General features: G+C 35.7%; 2 protein-coding genes across 4 annotated transcripts; both read left to right on the top strand.

Annotated features, from left to right (window-relative positions):
• The first annotated feature begins 3,550 nt into the window (after window positions 1–3,550).
• On the top strand, window positions 3,551–15,431 carry LOC104891984 (hypothetical protein). Of its 3 annotated transcripts, XM_010677778.4 has the most exons (9): window positions 3,552–3,878; window positions 5,168–5,211; window positions 5,948–6,053; window positions 7,113–7,245; window positions 7,376–7,767; window positions 9,405–9,633; window positions 10,219–10,504; window positions 12,402–12,863; window positions 14,650–15,431. In XM_010677778.4, the coding sequence occupies exons 1-9, from the start codon at window positions 3,671–3,673 to the stop codon at window positions 14,938–14,940; spliced, it is 2,151 nt and encodes a 716-aa protein (XP_010676080.2). In that variant the 5' UTR covers window positions 3,552–3,670; the 3' UTR covers window positions 14,941–15,431. The 3 variants fall into 3 exon arrangements, with proteins under 3 accessions (XP_048498393.1, XP_010676080.2, XP_048498392.1); XM_048642436.2 differs by lacking the exon at window positions 12,402–12,863 and having other exon boundaries at window positions 3,551–3,878; XM_048642435.2 differs by lacking the exons at window positions 3,552–3,878; window positions 5,168–5,211 and adding an exon at window positions 5,788–5,861.
• A 1,964-nt stretch (window positions 15,432–17,395) lies between these two features.
• On the top strand, window positions 17,396–20,326 carry LOC104891983 (hypothetical protein). Its single transcript, XM_010677777.2, has 6 exons — window positions 17,396–17,687; window positions 18,113–18,321; window positions 18,428–18,521; window positions 18,993–19,159; window positions 19,236–19,406; window positions 19,552–20,326. Exons 1-6 carry the CDS (start codon window positions 17,637–17,639, stop codon window positions 19,832–19,834), a joined length of 975 nt encoding a protein of 324 aa, XP_010676079.2. The 5' UTR covers window positions 17,396–17,636; the 3' UTR covers window positions 19,835–20,326.
• Window positions 20,327–20,973: the final 647 nt, after the last annotated feature.

A 20,973-nucleotide genomic window follows, 5' to 3' on the forward strand; every position in this document is an offset into this window, starting at 1 on the left:
TTCAATTCATACAAATTCAGTTTCGTAGTTTTCTCACAGAGTCTATAGTTTCGTTCAGTTTAGAGAAATCAAGTTCGATTCAGACAAAATCAATTTAGTTTAGTTTTGTCGAAAATAACGGAGTATTTGTGTAATTAACACTCAAATGAAGATCTTGTGGACTATAACAACATTATTGTAGATATGGAGAAGGAGTTCTTTAAGTTTGATGCGATCTCAACCAACCATTGTTCCTGTATTATTTATTATCGCAACAAAGTATGGTGGTCAATCTTGACCACAATAGTTACACACGATTATATTAAAGTTTCTTCCTGTTATAATGTGTCTGAACTCGACATTCAAAATGACGAGTTAGTTTGGTATTTTTTTTTTTTGGAGAGTATCTCATTTCCACATATAAATATTCAATCTGGTTTAAAACGATCGCAATACTACCCATATTTGGTTGTCACATAATAATTGCAACACTTCAAATCTAAACTTTGGTATCTAAAATTGATTGAAATGAAACCTAATATGGAAATGACCCACATAAATCGTGTTACTTCGTTGTCTCTTAATGATTCCTACTACCCACTATTTTCTTTTCAATCCACTATTTGTAATAAAATACACTTTTTATTTGTATGATCTAATAAAATATTCCACCACTATTTTTGTCACATCTATCTCTACAAAAAAAAAAAATGGCTCGTTGTCTAGATCATACCATATCTCTACAAGAAAAAGAAATGAACATTTATTATATATTTTGGAAAGACATTTTCTTTGTAAGAAATTTTTTAGCACATGGATCATCAATTATGGCAACCGGTGAAATGGTATTATTTAACACAAAATTAATACTAATATGTACACGAAGTACGCTATAAAGTGCAAGTTATTCCGTTCTCTCTTGTTTGTCTCTCATGGCATTGTTACTCAAAAAACTAATATTTTATTGAAAGGAACAATGCAAAAGTTAAGATAGTCGTATCTTTAGACTATAAGAGGATCTCCAAAGGTTAGAAGGAGATATAGCTTGCAAATTCATTAAATGTTAAACTACTAGCTCAACCATTAGAGGAGAAGCATGCATTTGGACTGGCAAAGCAAATTAACTTACTGAATTCAGCCAAAGAATACAAAGTGGGTATTCATTGAACTGTGTGTTGGGCATATTGTCAATATGGGGCTGAAGGTGGTGTATGGGTATGGAGATGAGGTTGTGTAGAAGGAAAAAACATAAATTGTTGTGCATGAGGATTCGCCTGATCGGACCCGAGACAAGGAGCACATAAGGTTAGCTTGTGAACCCCCCAATGGCATCAGGCGAAGGAACGAATTACGACGCGAGTGTTCCTCGCCCAACCGGGACCGCGTCTGTTCTGGCTTAATAATTTAGTCGCTCAATTGGCGGTGGCTTTTTTCGACTTATTTCGACGCGAAAACGCGAGTGGGTATAAATAGACTTGCCCTAATACGTTTAGAATTGTACTTTACATTATTATTCTCATATTCAAGAGAGAGAAAGTTAGAGAGAGAGTTCTTGGACTGCTTTTGTAATATTTATTGATCATTCATCGATTTCTAGTGCAGATGCGTGGTTTTTCTCCCAGTTCTTGGGTTTCCACGTAAAAGTTATCATGTGTCTTTTATTGCTTTGTTATGTTCTATTATTGTTTGCTATTACTTGCTAGATTGATAGTCCATAAAACTTACAGTGTGAAGCATAATACTTGAAGTGTTGGACATAACATAAAGTATATATGCGCTTAGGGTTTCTAATTCCATGTTGTTTTTGAATGGGGTTTCATTATGCATATAAATTTTGCAATGATTCCTTTTTCTTTCATTTTGGTCCATTTACACCCTTATACATTAATTGATTGGATAATGGGTTGTACTTCCTCCGTCCTCAATTAGTTTACCCCTTTCTTTGGGGCACATTTGCCGAGATACTAATTTGAACCTTAATATCTCTAATTTTCGATAAGCAATAATTACAAAAAGTTGATATTTGGATATTACACATTTAGACGAATCCAACAAGATCTTACATGACTATATTTTTCCTTAAATACAAATTATAAAAGATAGTCAAAATCATGTATGTGAATAGTGTCAAAAGTCAAAAGGGGTCAAATAATAAAAGACGGAGGGAGTATATAACAATTGGAAGCCTTTATAGCTTGAAAGAGATAGAATTTACGAAGTTGATGTGGCATAGTAAGCTAGATGATATTAAGCTTACCATCGAAGTTGCTATGACCTAACTTATCAAAACAAATAAAATATGAATAATTTATTATCCATGACAAGTTTTATATCATGATGAGTTGGAACAAGGTGACTCAAGGATGCAATATAGTCTTTAGCTCGTTTGGCTTCTTATAGACAAGTTTGGAATCAATAGCGTGAAAGTGGATTAGCAATTATTTGTTATAATAAAAAAGTAGTTGAATCTTCCAGGGGCATTGATCTTGATCTTGCAAAATATTTATAACCAACAAATTATCACCTCCAATAAAACAAGCTTAAAACTACTCAACATGGCTAACAAAAGTCAATTTCGAATAGCAGTAACTTCAAATACTAGAGCAAAAGTACTCCAAAGTTATAAATTTGACTAATAATGTTATTATCAAAGTGATCCTTGCTAACTATACCAAGTGTTCCCGAGTTACCTAAAACCCATCTGTTAAAATTAATATTAACAATGTCAGGAGCCGAAGGGGTCCAAGTTAGTCAAACAAAATAATGAGGAGGCTCAGTATTACTCGAATTATTCATTGATTCCATAGAATTTAAGTTAAAACCTATATTGCATTTATGCAACAATGTTGAAAGCTCAAGCGTAAAGAGTCATAAAAGATGAAAGAGGAGTGTCAAAGAATGAGAACATTACGAGACTCTCATATACTCTAAAAAACTATCATTACCCTTTTTACCGGGGCCAATGTTATGGCGAATGTAAAAAAAAAAGTAACCAAAAACTTAAATATACCGAATTCACAATAACTCATCGTGCATTGGACAATGATATAGTTTGTTTTCACATGATATAGTCAATTTGTTTTAATATCGTCAGTTTTTTTTGCGATAAAGTTAATTTAAGTATCCAATCAAGGCCATATTTCGTAAATGGCTTTTGGCTTTTCAATTTGGGTCAAACAACCAAAAAAAAGTGTTTGTTTATGGATTTTTTAGTTGGTTGAAAAGCTAACTTTTTAAGACAAAATTTAAATAAATTAAACAATCAATACTTTCAGTCAGTCAAACAAACCAACTAAGGGTATGTTCTCTTCAACTTATAAAATAAGTTTCAGGTCCAATAAGTTTGGTTGAGGTGTAACCAGGTTTGATCAGGTCTAACACAACACTCAAAATAAGTTTCAATAAGGATCAATCGGATCTAATAAGTTTAGTTCAGTTTTTTTCAGGTGAAGAAAACACACCATAAATCATCGAAAAACCAATTGCCAAACAACCCAAAATTGTAGCGAACCGGGGCCACCCAATCGTTTAGATTTTAGAACAAGTAATTGGTGAAATAGTCCCTAAAATGAAAGTTTTAATTTTGATGTAGCACCAAAAATCTTCCTCAAAAAAAGTCACTTTTCCCCTCTCTTCCTCTCACTCTTGTCTAGTTGTCTGTGTGAGCTGCAACCAAGACCAAAGACGAGAAATGAGCACCAACAACAACAACAAGAGCGGCGCCTCTTCATCTTCATCCTCAGGTACATCTTCTAGGGTTTCGATCCCTAACAATGTCCGCAAAACCATTCAACACATCAAAGAGATCACCAGTAATCACAGCGAAGATGACATCTATGCTATGCTTAAAGACTGTTCAATGGATCCTAATGAAACTACTCAAAGACTCCTACATCTTGGTATCTAACTTCTACCCACTTCATCTTTTTCTCTTCTCTTTATTGGGTTTCTTTTCTTCTTTTTTGTCTTGTTTTCTAGCTCAAACAAGATTATGCCTTTGTATTTTTTATCTTATTATTGTTTCTTCCCACCCTTTTTTTATATCTGGGTTTATGAATTTGTGCATTTGAATGTTTTTATATGTGTTTTGTTACGTACTTTACTAGATTTATTCATTGTTGTTGTACAATAAGCTGTGTTTCACTATTTTTCCCTTTTTTTGGCTGTTGGGTAGGGTTTGTGTTGGTGTTTAGCTCCATGTTTAATTTATAGGGAAATGGGCTGACTTAATTAAAGGAAATGGTATGTTGCTTGCCTTAAATTTGAAGTATGACAAGTAGCTGCAAGCTGGCTCTAGTATTGAATTTGATTAGAAGGACAAATAACTTGTTGTGGCAAAAACCTTGAAGCAAAGATTAAGGAAATTAACGCCACTGGCGGCTTTGGATGCGGCTCTAGAAGTAGAGGGGGGGGGGGGGTTTATCACAGGATGTGAAAATTATTCTTGTTAAGGATTCTTCAGATTTGGATTGAGGTTTTGTTGTTTTACAATTGTGGATTTGCTGGCAATCTATAATGATTGTGAGACAATTGCCTTTTTGGGGCTTTTTATCTCGATGGGTTTTAGTGTGTTACTCATTTCTGGTTGCTTGAGGTAGTTCTATGCCAAGTAATTGCTCATTTCTGGCAATAACTTTGGCACAGATTTTGTTCTGTAAATATTGCTGTTGACGAGCGATTCAGTTAGGTGTGGAATAGGAAGTGTTATTGTTATAACCCATGTTGATTCTCTTTTTTGGGTGATGGGGTTGCAGTTTTAGATTCATTGATGTTGGACATGTTTTCAGTTTTAGGTCAATGATATTTTGTTTTCACCACAAGAATTCAGTTCTTCAGAAAGAAATCTCGCCTACAAATCCCAAGTTTCAGGTGTACGTGACTACGTGTACGTAGCTTTTGCGATATTATTTTGAAACCAAAATGAGATAACATGAGTGTAGACTTCTTGGTTGGATTTGACTTTGAGATGGTCCTTTTGCCTTAAGATACTTGGTTTCTTAAAAGTATGATACATACACTCATCCGTTGAATGCCAATATATCTTACTAGGTTAATGTCTACTTGCCTGATCTTCGTGTTTATTCCTATTGTGTGATCTGATCCTATTGTCATGAATTCTTACGGCTTTTTTTTGAAGGGATGTGTTAATATATTAATAGGTGAATGTAACAATCTATTGGTCTTGCAGATACATTTCATGAGGTGAAAAGGAAGCGGGATAAGAGAAAGGAGGTACATACTCCACATCCATCTGTGACAAGTAATATAGAGTGTTCAAAGTCAATTGGGTATAGTCATTGTATTGCTACTGATAAAAACGCTAATAAAGTTGAGAGACCAATATATGCTTAATTCATAACAAGATTCTAAATTTGATGTGGTCACATGAAGCCCACTTTCGCAGGCAATGCTGATGGTTTGTGGCTTTTGTGGCCTTATTTTAGGGTTGTGGTAAGCTCAAAATCCTTAACTTACACGGTTGCTATGCTGTGATGCGGCTGCGATCTATTAGGAGGTTAATCTATAGCGTTTATGAGCTAATCAGGTTTCTATCTACTATGCTTTACTCTGGATAAGATTTAGCTGCTTAGGATTCTGCATACACTTTGAGTTGAAGACGTCTTGATGAGATCATGAGAATATACCAATCAGTATGTAGGGTGTGTGCTTTACAAAGTAATTGTCATATAGTTGATGACATTGAGATGCCATATAGATGGGGAATTTAACACTGATTAAGTGGACTGAAGTTTGTTTATGTGAATCTGATTATCAATGTGGTTACTTAAGAAAAAGGGTATTTCTCTTTCAGACTGAAAGGAGAAAATATCAAGTGAGCAGTTAAGATATCTATTAGATTGTTGCAAATGACGAGATATAATGTATGGGTTTCTTGCAAATGATTCATGGTTGCTTTTACCAAATTTTTTGGCCAAATTTGAGAATTTTATCAAATTTCTTGTTGCAGACAGTGAGGAGCAGATCAGGTGATGAGTCGAGATGGAAGCCTGCTCATCAAGGGCGAGGGACTAGAAATGCTCGAGGGAACTCTTTTTCTCAGTATTCCTCTAATGGTACTTCTGATTTTTGATGTTATGATTGGGTTAATCCATATTCTGTATTTACTTTAATGTAAAGTGGAACCTGCTTACTCACGCACTAGTAAATGTGAATTTGGACACTCTCACATACACTGTCTTTGTTCAGACTGTAATGCTGTCCTCCAAACCAACTTAGTGAATATGGTCGCTTGCACTTTTTTGTCCAGGTGCTTTAGTCACTGGCAAAAATCTGTAGGATTTTTAGCAGATTAACTTCCTTTCTGAATCTAGTTTCTATGTCCTTTTGGTTCTCCATTTTTTTATCATTATGGTGTCTGCTTTTATTTGATTTTCTTGTTACTCTCATGGAAAAATAAGAGCAAGTATTCTATAATTATACTTGATATTGATTAAGGTTCTTAGATTTGCTTATCATTACATACGAAGTTGCACATGGAATAATAATGAATTTAAGAAGTGAATGCTATCACAAGTAGCTTTTTGTATAGTTAAATTGCACACAAAGATCTCTCCTATTTTGGCAAATTCTTTTTAAAGGGATGGTGCCATAGAGAAGTCAACTAAAAATCTGTAAAGTTTTGGGAAATAATGAAGCTATATGGAAGATTTTTCTTTTTCCCTTGGACTTAGTCTTCTACCTTTTATTTTGTGTTTGCTTTTTTTCCACCTATTCTTCAAATTCGGGGTTGAGGGGATTATATTATTAGAATCCTTAGTTGAAATAACACATGCTCATTTAGTATGATCTAAGTTGTATATCAAACTCAAAATAAGTCAAACTTATTATAATTATGTTAGTTGTGTAATTTTTTTCTAGTTTGCATTACCTTGGCTCTTGTTTGCAAAATAAATATAAAATGTAAAACAGGAAACACTGAACAATAATGAATACTGTTCGTCGAATTGACTCTAAACTTAGACAGTGAGAGGCTAAACGCAATATCTACTATGTTGAAACTGTTGATGCGTTACCAATTTAAGTTTGTTCTTTTGAAATATCTTATGTATTCTTAACCTTTTCTATTATTCTTGGATGCTAATGTCTCCTTGCTTCTTCATTATTGATTTTAGATGCTGGGGGTCAGAGGACTGGTGCCATTCGTAAGGAGAATGGAGTAGAAGAGAGTAGAGGGAAAGGTTTCAGGAACTCTTATGCGCCGAGTTCCAAGGAAACATATTCCATTCAACCGCATAATCCGCAGAAGTAAATGACTTTAGATGATACCACTTTTTTACCTTGGGGAATTGGGATACAACATAGTTTTTTTTTTCTACCATGTGAAAATTACATCTAGAATCTGGTCCCCTTTCTAAATTTGTAGCCATCTTTGCAGGATGTCATCCATTGATGTGGATGGGCCAGTAGGGCTGGCTAATGGTAGCCTCAGTGGTGACCCTGGTGTCCAGTCATCTAAAGTGGGTGATGCCTATCCTTCCAACAAAATTATTGACGCTAGTGTAGACAATGCAATGAGCATAGGGCTCAAGGCTAGTTCTGAATCATCTGATAAAGGGCATGGTACTGCCGAGTTTGTAAGCGACAATCATGTGAATCAGCATGATCCTCAAAATGTGGACAATTCTCAGGTATCTTCATCAACAAGCGAAAGGCAACCGGCTGAACTTGTAGAAGTTGCGCATCCAATGCTATCGAGTGAATTCCCTGTAGCTGAAAAGAGTCATGTTTCTGACAGTGGTATAGTTGTCAAGCCTTTCTCACAACCAGGTACAGACCCTTCCGGGGGGGGGGGGATACCTGCTACTCAACTTACTCTTACACTAATTATGACTTTACATGTTTACGAGGATGAAAATATGAAATTATCTGTTGCTCTCTCTCTCTCCTGCTCTCCAATTATAATAATGCACCACTTCTCCCATCTACTATATACTTCATCTTTTATCTGCATGATTTCGATGGCAATTTTAATGCGTCAACAATAGGAAATTCTAGCCATTAGTCCAATGCAGTTATGTTTTCTGAATAATGCTAAGCAACTGTAACATATATCATGCTTTCTCACAGCTTAGGGTCCATCCATGTCGGAGAGGCTTTAGTATGTGGACCATGAGAAGATTTGACTCTGGTCTCTACTCTCTAGGCACATCATAAAGCGCCACTTGAGTTTAAGCACCTTTGCCTAGCTGCACTTGATGGTGCTCCACTTGATTTTAAACTTCTGAGATTATGAATGTCCTCCTTTGAGCTAATTGTTAGGTTTGAGAACTTTCCTTTCTACTTGATACTCCCTCTGTTTTTTAAAATTGTTGCACTTTCCTTTTTTGTACGTTTTTATTTAATTGTTACACTTTCACATTTTCCTTATATGGTAACCTATCACATCAACTTTTTTCTACCTCATATACTCCACCACCCATTTTATTAATCAACCTAAAACCTTCCTTCCCTATTTTTCTATCTCTTATATTTTTTTTAATGCTTCGTTTACATTTCCCAAAACCAAACAATTTTTTTTTTACTTCTTCCTTGTTTTTTGCACAAATTCCATGGTTCTCCCCCAAAGTGAACTGTAACAAATAAATAAAAACGGAGGGAGTATTAGATGATGCCTTATCTCTTCGGTAATTAAATTCATGAGTTTGGCACCAATATTGTTTTTGCTTTCATGACATCAATTTTCTTAGTAGTTGAATGTTTCTACAAAGCTATATTCGGCGTGTCTTGTGATGTTTGCTCGATCTATTGCCGTTAAAGCGTGGATTATGGACTAGGGTGCACAATGCTCATTGTGCACCCAAAAAGAACATACAATTAATATAAAAGAACACGAACTTTTTTCAACTAACTTTTCTACTTTAAAAAAGAACACAAAGCTTAAAATTAAAGAATGTGTAAATCTATATTTATAAAAGAACAAATGTTATAATGAAAAGAACATATAGTAAATGAACATCTACACTTAAGGTAAAAGAACATATACCTTTGAAATTTAAATTTGAAAAAGGAATCTTTACTTACAAAATTTAAGGAAACAAATAACAATAATCTTTTAAAATTATAGACTCTAAAAATGATAAAACGACGTAGTTTTTAACCATTGTGTTTGTTGGTTGCTTCATATTTGATAATATATTTGAGTCTTGGGTTTCATTTTGCTCAAGCTGCGTTAAGAATTTTCTCGTTGCTCATCTCCTAATGTCAATAGTCAGTGGTATGTTATGTTCTGATCTGGTACATTTTACATGGTTTGACTGCTTCTAAAATAACATTTTGCTGTTCATAGGTTTCGATGATCTCCCCTTGCCCATAGACTAGATTTTACCATAGACATGGTCCATTTGATGACACTGTAATGGTTTTGGTTTAAGGAGTTTCTTTATAAGTCTATTACAATTTCTCAGGTGTGAAGGATGTAACCACAAAGCTAGAGAAATTGAGATTTTCTGATGGCCAACATGTCATAATACCACAGCATATCCAAGTCCCTGATGCCGTGAAGAATGTGTTGAATTTTGGAAGCCTTGATGCAAGTTTTGGGGTCAGGGAAAACTGTGACAGGGAAAGCAATGCGGACTTTAACCCTGTTACAGATTCAGCTCTCGAGGAAACTGTCAGCAAACTTTCTTCATGGTCAGTGACTTTAGTATGCTTCTCCTACCCCATCCCACATAAATCTGCAAGTCAAGGCTTTGATGTTTTCTCTTTATTAATACTCTGTAGCCATGAGCTTGCTGATGATTGTTTCTATTGCATTGCTTAAGTAATGGTGGAGACTAACTTTCCTCATATCTCCAGCTTTTTTTGTCTTTACTCTTTTTCCAATTTTTTTTTCTTTGCTCAAAAGAATTGCAGGTTAAACTATCATTTCAACTTTCAAGCGGATTAATACCATTATAGGTAAACAGTTCAAGGTGATAAAAGTTGAGTTATAAGTGATATGAAGTACTTGAGAGATTTTAATTAAACCCATTTCAACATGGAAAGTTGAATTTTTTAAATTGGAGAATTTTGAGGTCTTTGGATGATTACCGTGCCTTTTGTTTTTCTCTTTTGGAGTCTCATTTCCGCATCTGTGAGTCTGTGTACTATGGGGATCCTTGGGTCTTACTACTAATGGATGTGTGTTTTTGCATCTTGCAACTAGAAGACCGTTGAAGTTAATGAGCTTTACACTCTCTGGCTCTAAACATGTGTTGTTATCTTGACTATGAACAGTGATCAAGATGTAGCTTCTACTGCACCACAGGCAAACCATGCAGATCATCCACAATCTCCATCTCATTTACCTGGCAGGAATTTACCTATTGATACAGAAGTTATTTCTTCTGCTACAAATCCAAAAGACGATGAGCCGAAGCAAGAGACTTTGCCATCTGTAGGTCCTCCATTTCCTGTCCAGAGTGCTCCAAGCTACAGCTTTGGTTACGTTCCTCCCATGTTGGCGAATGTTCTTGTCCAACCTGAAGGGTTTGAGTCCCAAGCTCATATTCTAAACTCTCTGGTATGTTTAAGTTTTTAGCCTTTTCTACTTAAGTAGTTGCTAGTTGTTGCCTATGTGCCTTTTTAGGTGTCCCATTAATTTTCATCATCGTGGATAGTGCTTGATATATGTTGTTGTATTGTTATCAGTTTCTTTGGTTACAGGAAAACTTGAGTCCAACAGTTTTTGACATCTGGATTTTGGGGGGTGGGGGAGGAGGATGATAATGTTTATTACGAGCCTTGGGCTAATATTATTGTATATCTATTTGACTAAATAGTTGGCATATTCTTTGCTTCTCTAGCCTTGTGAAAGTAATGAAAATTCTATGAGTTGCATCGTCGTGGGCCACGTGGCACACTATCTAGGCATATCAAATTATCAATAACTGGAAATATCACATTTTGCGAATTGTTAACTGCTAATTAGTATGAAATAGTAAGCTCCATCAATTTATGAACAAGCTCTGCCTTTTGTGGTGCTTAATATGGCTTAAACCTTGCTACCAACTATGCAAATTGTGTCATTTTCTATTATACCTTTCCCCTTCATTTTTTCGTGACTGTGTTTTCATTATGGTACAAGGGGACATTTTAATATTTTAAACCAGAAAACGTGAAAGGATAAATTGGAAAGTTTCAAGAAGATAATTTAAGAGTAAAAGAGATAAGTTTGTAACCAATCTATTATATATGATGATTGATTTAAATCTATGTTCTCTGTAATGTTTGCATTATGTTTTTTTTTGGAAATAACTTCTTTGCTTGTCATGTGTATGGTTTTGCCTTTTTGACCTACATTGAACATTGTAATCTAGTTTGTGTCTATAGTAGACAGGGATTTCACCGTCATCTTGTTTTTTTCTTTTTTTTTTGGCGACGTAAATATTGGAGATTAATGTTCAATATTCATGGGTAGGATCCACTCTTGACGGGGTTGCTCTTTTAAACTCCAAGATAGTTGAAGTTCTCTTAAAAGAAAAGGGCTTTGGAGGTCATGTAATTTTGAGAAGAAATGGGCAAGTTCAAACCAATAAGCTTTAAGGAAAACTACTTTTTTCAATTTTTTACGAATATCGATACACAAGAGTTTAATTATGACTTGTTGCTTCCCATAACAATTTTGTCATAGATTCATGGACTTGTTCCAAGAAAGGATATATTAGTAATAGAACAATGTGGTCAGCACATGGTTGTGCAGGCTAGATGACCTGATACCGATGGTTTTGGCTGTGCAGGAACAGAGGGGATGGAAATATGAGGAGAGGTTAAAGTGTCAAATAGGTTGTGACTTATGAGATATTAATATTGCATTGATTGGAGTTATATTCATAAATATTTTTCCTCATAACAAGTTAAAACACTGCACTAATTAATATTTTCTTGTATCTAAATGCTATTTGTTCTTTCATTAGAATGGTGGTTGAACTATGTCATGAAATATAAGGTCTTGAGTTCAAGGATTGTCAAAGAACGAGAATTGTATGATGTGTGTCATTGTAATTTGTGTACGAGAGTGTGTGTGTGTGTGTTGGGGGGGGGTAGGTAACCATGTGCCAGTTTTGTATGTATAGTAATGCCTTTGAAGTCCTAATATAAATGTACAGGTATCCTAGTGGCTTCTTCCATTATGGCCTCCCTTTACCGACTAATGATCCTGGCTGGGAAGCTTCTTATAGGTGCTTGCTAACCCAGGCTCAGAGAACTACAAAATCTTTGACATTGTTTACCCCAGCTCAACAGAATATTCTCTAGGACTTTTTATCTTGTTTTCCGTCGTTATGTGATTAGCTTCAAAGGGCTCCTTTTTGTATCTCGTCTGTTCTGTGCCCATGAACTACAGTTTTCCAAATCTTATTTATAACATAAAAGCCTCTACAAGGTTCTGACTAGTGACGGTTGTTGGCTCTGGATTGCAGGGAGGGAGTTCTTTGGCTACATCTGCTTCTGCATCTACCCCTCCTCCAACACAGTCTGGTGCGGGACAGAGCACTGTAGCAATATCTCCTCAGCCAATTCCTCTATTCCGTCAACCTTACCCTCCTAATTATATACCTTATAGTCATTACTTCTCTCCATTTTATGTACCTCCTACAATGCATCAGTATTTTGGTCACACTGCATTTCCCCCACCGCTTCCGACTGGTAATATGTATCTTCCCCCACCTACTGGTCCAGCAGGAATGAAACTTTCTCCTGCACATTTTAAGCCAGGAACCAATGCAGGACACCAGGTGCCTGTAGGGGTGCCATCTGGGTATGGGGCATATGGTGCTTCTCAGGTTGGCTACAGTCAGAATGCTGCAGTGACTTCCGGGAATTCCAGTAGTGGTGAAGATCTTGGGCCACCTGGTCTGAAAGAGATATTCTTAGGACAGCAGGTTTGTTCTTTACTGGGCATTGCTTCTTTACTTAATATTGTGTTTTAGACTTTTAGTTTATAGTTGAGTCCTTTGTGGTTAGGATGGCAAATTAGTAATATTCTCTCTTGTGCACATCCCTGGGGAATGTGAATGACCTGTCTCATGATTTTTGCTTTTGAAAAATGTTACGAACATGTTTTTGTGAGTGATCATTAAAATATTGCTATTTAGACTAAAAATACTCCCTCTGTAATTAAATAGTAGGTATGGTAGTAACACTTGAACTTTTGCATTATCCACATATTCCACTTTGACTATTTTTTTTAATTAATATATAAAAACAAGTATTATCATGTAAAATGTCGTAAAAAGCTGTTTCTGATGAAAGGCGATCATTCAAAGTTTCTTGTGTATCAGTGCAAATCGTGCAATGTATCATAGGCTATGTCCTCTTTCTTGCTGCCAACTGCTTTCTGTTCTATTTTGATTTTCATCATTTGTTTTCGGTATTTTTAAACCTGTTCACCATTTCAGAATTTTCACTCCAGCAGTCCAGCTTATTCTGTCCCTTTTCTGTTAATTATGTGGGGGTTTTCGTAGAAGTAGTACGGAGTTGGTTAATGCTGTTATTTACCTCTTCAATCAGCCTGCCTTTTCTTTCAATTAAGATAGTTAATGTAAGTGTTAGTTGTTCGTATTGCTGGTGGAAGTTGTGTTTCTGGCTTAGGATATTGTGTATTAGCAGTGCTCTCTTTGTTGCTACTCTATGGGCCAGTTATAACTAGGTGGTTTTGAGGCGGATAGCAGTGTAAACCTCAAGTCTCAGTTAAAGGCTGATTGGTCCGAATTCTGAGATGGTTGTAACTTGTAAGGGGAAGGCCAAGCCACTTGCAGAGAAAATTTGTTTTTAAGTGTTGTAAACAAGATAGAGTAAATCTATGTATATGACGATCTCTGCCCATAGTTTGAGGCTCAAGAAGGTGAGACATATGTTGTAGCCATAGATTCAATTTTCGACTAGACATCGTGTCGTGATCATATTGTAAAGGTTTTTGATCTTATTGCAACTGAAATATTAGGCTGCGAAGCCATAAACCAGCGGAAGTGGGTTGCAAAATCTGAGATTTAATACCATGGTTGTAGCATGTTTCCATGAATGAACAAAGCAGCTACTCCTGTTAGCCTGAATGATTGCCCTTCCCATTTTGGTTTGTCTCGATCTAATAGATTGTTCCTTGTCCTTAAAAGTAACATGATCCCCACAATCCCTCTCTATTTTTCTTCTATCCCACATGCAATAAGTCAAAGCTTCCTTACCCACCCAATTACACACTTGAAAATTAAAAAGAAAAAGAATGAGAATGGGGAAAACAAATAGGGCCGAAGGGAGTATTACTAAAAGATCCTCAATGGAAAAAGAAGAAATAATGCAAAACCAAAGAGAAGTGCAGATTTAGATGAAATTGACTTTATATGCTCAAAATAGAAAGCCATTTTCTGATGTCCTCCTAATTACAGTGCAGAAGATGGTTGGAGCAAGTGTTGGTTTTGAGCAAAAAACTCGATTCTATGGGTACATCTTGCAGGAGCCCTTGATTTTTGCGTGCTTCCTTCAATTATGTTCATTTTGTTTGTTTTTATTGGTAAATAGTTATTAGTTCTGTTATTATAAAGTTTAGTCTCTTTCGCTTCATTAATATTTTCAATGTATCACTATCCTTAACGTGTGGTGAAATTCTAGATTCTCAATGTTAAAGCAAAATCTTGCTTGGTTACTAAATTGTTGCCGTACTTTGTTGGACAGAGTGAAGGTTCAGCTGTCTGGTTTCCTGCAGCCGGAGGCCGAGATACAGCAAGCTTCCCATTGAACTCTTTCTTAAATCTTCCTCAACAGGGACACCATGTACTCAATCCTCAATCTGGGCATGGCGGCTTTGCTGTCTATCATACACTGCAACCCATGGGAGGTCCAGCACCGGGTCTTCCACTGTTGCAGCAGTCTCAACCTGTGGCAGGATCTGTGGAGTCGGTGGGCCCGCCTTCTAATTCCTATCAACAGCCGCAACGCCAACAGCAAATGAATTGGAACATGTAGCTTCGGATGTAAGAGTTCTAGAAATGACACAGCAATACTCGGTACATGACATGACTAGAATGGTCTTTTTGAAGCCTTGTGGAGGGGAGAGTATACGTCGGCCTGCTCATATAGTGTAAATATGGAACTACTTGTGGCCATGAATTCGAAAGAAAAGAAGAAAAGATCAGAAAGATAGGTGATTTAGGTTTCTTTGTTGATCCCCCATTGATGATATGCAACCCTTTTGGAATAAGGGTACTAGGAGTTGTTAATGGCTTCCAATTTTTAACATTCTAATTCTTTTTGGATTGGAGGCTGATAGAAACTTGAAGAAGTATGAACAAGTGAAATCTTTTTGTTCTTTTTTTAATCAGAAAATCAATCTCTCCTGTAAATTGGATTTTTGGTGAAACAAGATGGATTATAGAGTTTGTAATTGGTAGAAAAAACTAAGAAAAACAGTGTTAACTTGTTTTTTTTAGTAATTCAATTGTTTCTCTCCTTTGCTATTCTCCCTCTATTCCTATCTCTTTTATTATAGACTGTCTTTAAACTTGTGATAGGCAAACTATATACTAGGACTATTGTCAAGGAAATTGAATTAAAAAAAGCACAAATTCCAGTCCAACCGATCCAAAACTGGACCTTCCTGTCCAATCCAAAAAAAATCCGGATTCCGGTCCACAGGTCCAACTGGTATGGTCCGATGCACACCCCTATTCGGAACGGTAAATGATCGAACTTCTCCATTTACCCTCCTAGCAGAGGTACATCTAATAAAATTGCCTCGTATACATAGTTTTTCCTTTTTCGTTTTTTCACAAATGAGCGGGATGCGATCTTAGGTCTTGAATGCCATTCGTAAACTCTACCAACTTACCTATTTCACATCTACCTAACAAGAATAAATTCACGGTTTGATTATATTTATCTTTTTCTCTTTTCCTCTCCTCATCCAAAAAATAAGTAAATTATGTTAATCTTTTTCTCTTCAATCTCTTTAATTAACAACTTATCCTTTGATTTGTGGCAATTATCAACTCAATATTCAAATATCAGAAAACAAGCACATTTCTACTTTTGTGGGATGTCAAAAAATACACACATGAATACATCTCAAGGTACATTAATTAGGATCCATGATCCCCTCAACTAAATTCTGACTTAGTCACTGCGATTCACCTAGTAACCTGGTAAACTTTGCCTTTTCTTCCACAATTTGTGGGGTAAAAGAATAATTAACATTTACTTCTCACTTTAATCTATAGTAATCTTAACCCAAGAAATATCAATTTTAATAAGTTTGCTACAAGTTTTCTTCTTTTTTTGTGCAAACTTTCATATATTCCCCCATATTTCTAACCCATCTTAATTTAGCTTGTTAATGCATTAATTAGTTTAGTAGATGTACATGACTTTTCCAATGCATATTTTCAATTTGTCACCAAATCAAGAATTTGTTAAAACTATCTTTCCAGTTCTTAGATTTCTCATTAGAAAATTCTGCAAGTTTTCTTTCTTCTAATTTATAACTGCATTTAAAGTAGTTATTGCATTTAAAATCTCACCAAAATTTCCTTAATTCTATAAATTTAACACTATAGTTTTATAAATAGTGGGCATTTCCAATCTAAGGAAGCATCCTTAACAACTTAAACTTTTCCATCTTCATAATATTTTTTAGTTTGTTCATTTTTTGCAATTTTCTTTTACCATACAAATCTTGTTAGATTGTGGACATATAATAATATTTATATTTGTAACAAAAACTCCCCATGTCTCAAAAATCATGCAAATATTGTAGTCCTCTATGGGAGTGTGGAGGCATGTTGGAAAGTTTCTCAAAAGAAAAGACTGTGATGTAGGAGAAACAGGTTTCTTGTTCTTATAATTAATCCCACTTTTTTTTGTTTTGTTTTGTTTTTGGGTGTTTTTTCTTGGCTACTGTCTACATAAAGTTTATAATGGCAGGTAGCAAATTGTTCCTTATAATTAAATGAAGATTTTATGTTGCCGAATCATTAAAAATACGTGCATGTTCGCTATTTTAGTTGATAAAGTCTAAATTTAATAAGACGGTAAAATATTTATTTGTAAGTGAATTGCATAATATACACAAGTTATTAGAAGTCATGATGTTAGATGAACTTGCAAATGAATTCTATTGGAGATTAAAGTAACTTACATGCAATTAGATGGAGTAAAGCAATTTACCAAGATTTATGGTCTTGACTCTTGAGTTATAATTTGTTGACCCACAAGTTTTTTTTGTTAAAAATTATATCTTGTAGTTTGTTAATGATTAGCATGTATTTTCCATGATGATTATTAGTTGTAATAGTACTTCTTTGTATTGTTTAGTGAGATAGTGTATTATGCACATGGAGTGTGACTTAATCATGTCCTCTTGTTGGCTTTGTGTCTAAGTAATAAACTACTCAGTTACGTGTGTCACGTTCAAATTTTGCAATGATTAAGCAGAAACTTATTAATTGTCTTTTGAATCTAAATCAATAGAATTTCATTCCACTTCTAGTAACAAGAAGATTTTGTTACTTACTTTGTTGCATTCTTTGTTTGTTTGTTTTTGTTTTTGTGTTTGTGTTTTACCAGGTAGAGCCCTGGAGGAACTAAGAGGTTCTTTGTACAATGATCTACGCACTTCGGAATCCGCCAAGCGGCAACAGCAGCGGTTCTGTGGCCCTGCTGTGGCTATGTCTTTCAATTTCATGGTTGCCGTTGGGATAATACTCACCAACAAATTGGTATACTGTTTTTTATCTTATGTAACTGCTACCTTTAAAATATCAAGCACTTTAGTTCAATCTACTTTCACTATTTTGTTTCACAAAATGTTCTATCTGGTTTTGGTTTTTAAACAATTTCTCTACGAGTGAGGCGACAAACAAGTCGTTCAGTTCAGTTTTGGCTGGGACAGTCAAGTTAGATCACTTTCATTTTCAAGAAAAAGTCACAATAATTTTGGGTTTTGTTTGGGTTGAATAGGGTCAATTTTGATCCAAGTCAAATACGATTTTTCTGTCATTAGAGGTGACAAATGAGTCGTTCAGTTAGTTCGAGTGATTAGTCATTTGGTTCATTATTCATGCAATCCCATTCGAGTTGAGTCATATCATGCCCATAACTTCAATGCTAATCAACCTCCTTTTCTTGGGTTTATTGTCAACAGGTGATGGGGAAGGTGGGATTTAATTACCCCATATTCCTAACACTAATCCACTACACAGTGTCATGGATTCTGATGGCCTTGTTCAAAGCATTAGCTTGGCTCCCCGCCTCACCGCCCTCGAAATCAACACCTTTCTCTTCTCTCTTTTCACTGGGAATTGTTATGGCTCTATCTAATGGTCTTGCCAACACTAGTCTCCAACATAACAGGTTTTCTTCCTCCTCAAGAAGCTACACCATTTCTTCTTATGAGACTAATGGTTTCAACTTTTGTTACGCCGTATCTTTTATATATATACATATTTCTTTTTCCCAGTGTTGGCTTTTACCAGATGGCTAAGATTGCTGTAACCCCAACCATTGTTCTCACAGAATTCATCTTTTTCAGGAAGACCATTTCTTACAATAAGGTTTGGCTTCTGTAATCTTCTGTGTATGCTTTAAATCTTGAACTATGTAATCTTCTGTAAACAGATTGGATTATATGTCATCAAACAACAGGAGACTGAACTAAAGAAATGCACAGTACATAATCAAACTATAATAATGTTCATGAATTGATGATAAAGTTTGAACTTTAGGCATCATAAACAGCACTGTGAACAGAAGAACAAACTTCAAAGTGATGCCCAATACGAAAATCACATAGGAAAGCTCTATTTTTTCTTATCAAGAAATAATCTGCGAGACTTTCGATGCCTGGTTGTCTATTTCAACATCATTAGAAACTATTTTTGTGTAGATTCTTCATAATTGCGTCTTTTTTTTTGTGAAATTCTGAAGTTCAGTCTGTTTTTGTTTATTGTCCAACAAGTTAGTCTATTGTCAATTTGTTGTTTTGAGCAGTGTGGTTATGCTTCTTTGTTTGTTGACATTTCTAGGTGATAGCTTTAGCCATAGTTTCAGTGGGTGTAGCAGTAGCGACAGTGACAGATCTCGAGTTCAATGTATTTGGTGCTTGTGTCGCGGTTGCATGGATAGTTCCTAGTGCTGTAAACAAGATTCTATGGTCTAATTTGCAACAGCAGGGCAACTGGACTGCTTTAGCGTAAGAAACCACCACCAGTCTCATAAATATTTAATTAACTAGGATTAGTAATTTCAGAATGAGCTTATAAATGCAGATTGATGTGGAAGACAACGCCTGTAACGATCTTCTTCTTAGTAGCTTTGATGCCATGGCTCGATCCGCCAGGAGTGTTGTCCTTCGGTTGGAATATCAGTAACTCATCAGCAATTATGGTGTCTGCTGTTCTTGGATTCCTCCTACAGTGGTCTGGTGCTTTAGCACTCGGGTAAAATTTCATATCAAATAACTGTGTTTGTTAACATTCCGACATTGATTGAGACACTTAACACCAATTGTACACTGGTCAGAGTATGAATAACAAAGGTCTTAAGAAAATGCACAAAATTTTGATTACTTGTATTGGATTGCAGGGCAACTTCAGCCACCACTCACGTTGTTTTGGGACAATTCAAGACCTGTGTCATCCTGTTGGGAGGCTATATATTGTTCAATTCAGATCCAGGACCCACGAGTCTTTGTGGTGCAGTCACAGCATTGGGTGGCATGTCAGTTTATACATCACTTAGTCTAAAAGAATCTGTCGAAGGTGTCGTGAAGCAAAACCCGAACCTGAATCAACTTGCAAAACCTAAAACAGACGTTGAAGAAGATGAGGAGAAAGCAAGTGTGAAGAGTGTCTCAAGTACTGAATGATCAATGCATATCTGTGTTACTTGGACTCGGGTACTTATGTCAGACATCCACCAAATATCCAACTTGGGGTATATTATATTATGAATTTTTCTATAATTATGGCCCAAAACAAAGTATTGAAGTATCCATACCCATGTCAGAATTGTTGAGAATCCGACACAGATATTTGAGGTAACATGAAGAGTTCGAGGAATATGAATATACACATTCATGCATCGCCTGAGAGTATCTAGAGTGCAAAGAGAGGAAAGAGAGAAAGAGCTACTGAATTAGTGTGTAGCTTTGATAATGATGTTGTACAGAAGAATAGACCATTAATTAGATGCTGAATTCATACAGTCAGCTTTTCCATTGCTACTGAACTTGCACTTCGCCATTGGAGTCTAATTTCATTCTTGCCGGCTACATCCTCATCAGGTTTCCATATTTCTGTATTCGATGTACTTGCATGAAATCTTTAGCGTAATGATTAATTTATTACAATTACATGTTCTTTTTGCTACGCCTCCATGTTATTCTACACAATTATACGAAAAAAACATGCAATGTAATAGTAAAATCAAGTGTTTTCAACAAAATTTAGACTACAGGAGATGCAGAATTCAGAAAACAACATAGAGGTGCTGTTCATACTTAAAGTTCCCGTCATTCCTCAGCCACCGGTCCACCATTCAACATTTTACAAAAACAGAGAGTTTTAACAAACAGGTGCTAAAAGATATTCCTGCTACGAACCTGAATCTACCAAAAAGAATTAGGAAACAAAATGTATGTTTTGATGTAAAAATGTTCACAGAAAAGAGAGGAAATTACGTTTTCTCTCAATCATTTTGTTATATAAGAATCATAGGAGTATCGAGAAAAAAGAAAATCTCGTACATTAGTATAATGAAGTACAAATAAGATCCTCCCTCCCAAAATAAAAGCCGAGGCAATAAGATGAAACCAGGGAATTAAAACTCTCCCGTTCCGTTACAGAACGGCCGTTCTGTAACGGATTTTGGATTTGCCGTTCCGCGAAATCCCGTTACGGAACGCCATAATTAAATTCACGTACTTCTCCCCGCGTTGTCCGTTCCGTAACGCGAACTCGCTGCGTTAGAACGATTTTATCCCCATTACATCCGTTCTTTTCAAAC

The sequence above is a fragment of the Beta vulgaris genome, chromosome 4, assembly GCF_026745355.1.
Source record: "Beta vulgaris subsp. vulgaris cultivar EL10 chromosome 4, EL10.2, whole genome shotgun sequence".
Taxonomy (NCBI): Eukaryota; Viridiplantae; Streptophyta; class Magnoliopsida; order Caryophyllales; family Amaranthaceae; genus Beta; species Beta vulgaris.

Coding starts and splice junctions, on each gene's coding strand:
- LOC104891984 (XM_010677778.4), top strand. CDS start 3,671: ATGAGCACCAACAACAACAACAAGAGCGGCGCCTCTTCATCTTCATCC. Junction 7,768..9,404: donor CAAGCCTTTCTCACAACCAG/GTACAGACCCTT, acceptor ACAATTTCTCAG/GTGTGAAGGATGTAACCACA. Junction 12,864..14,649: donor AGATATTCTTAGGACAGCAG/GTTTGTTCTTTA, acceptor TTTGTTGGACAG/AGTGAAGGTTCAGCTGTCTG.
- LOC104891983 (XM_010677777.2), top strand. CDS start 17,637: ATGTCTTTCAATTTCATGGTTGCCGTTGGGATAATACTCACCAACAAA. Junction 17,688..18,112: donor TAATACTCACCAACAAATTG/GTATACTGTTTT, acceptor TATTGTCAACAG/GTGATGGGGAAGGTGGGATT. Junction 18,322..18,427: donor ACTAGTCTCCAACATAACAG/GTTTTCTTCCTC, acceptor TCTTTTTCCCAG/TGTTGGCTTTTACCAGATGG.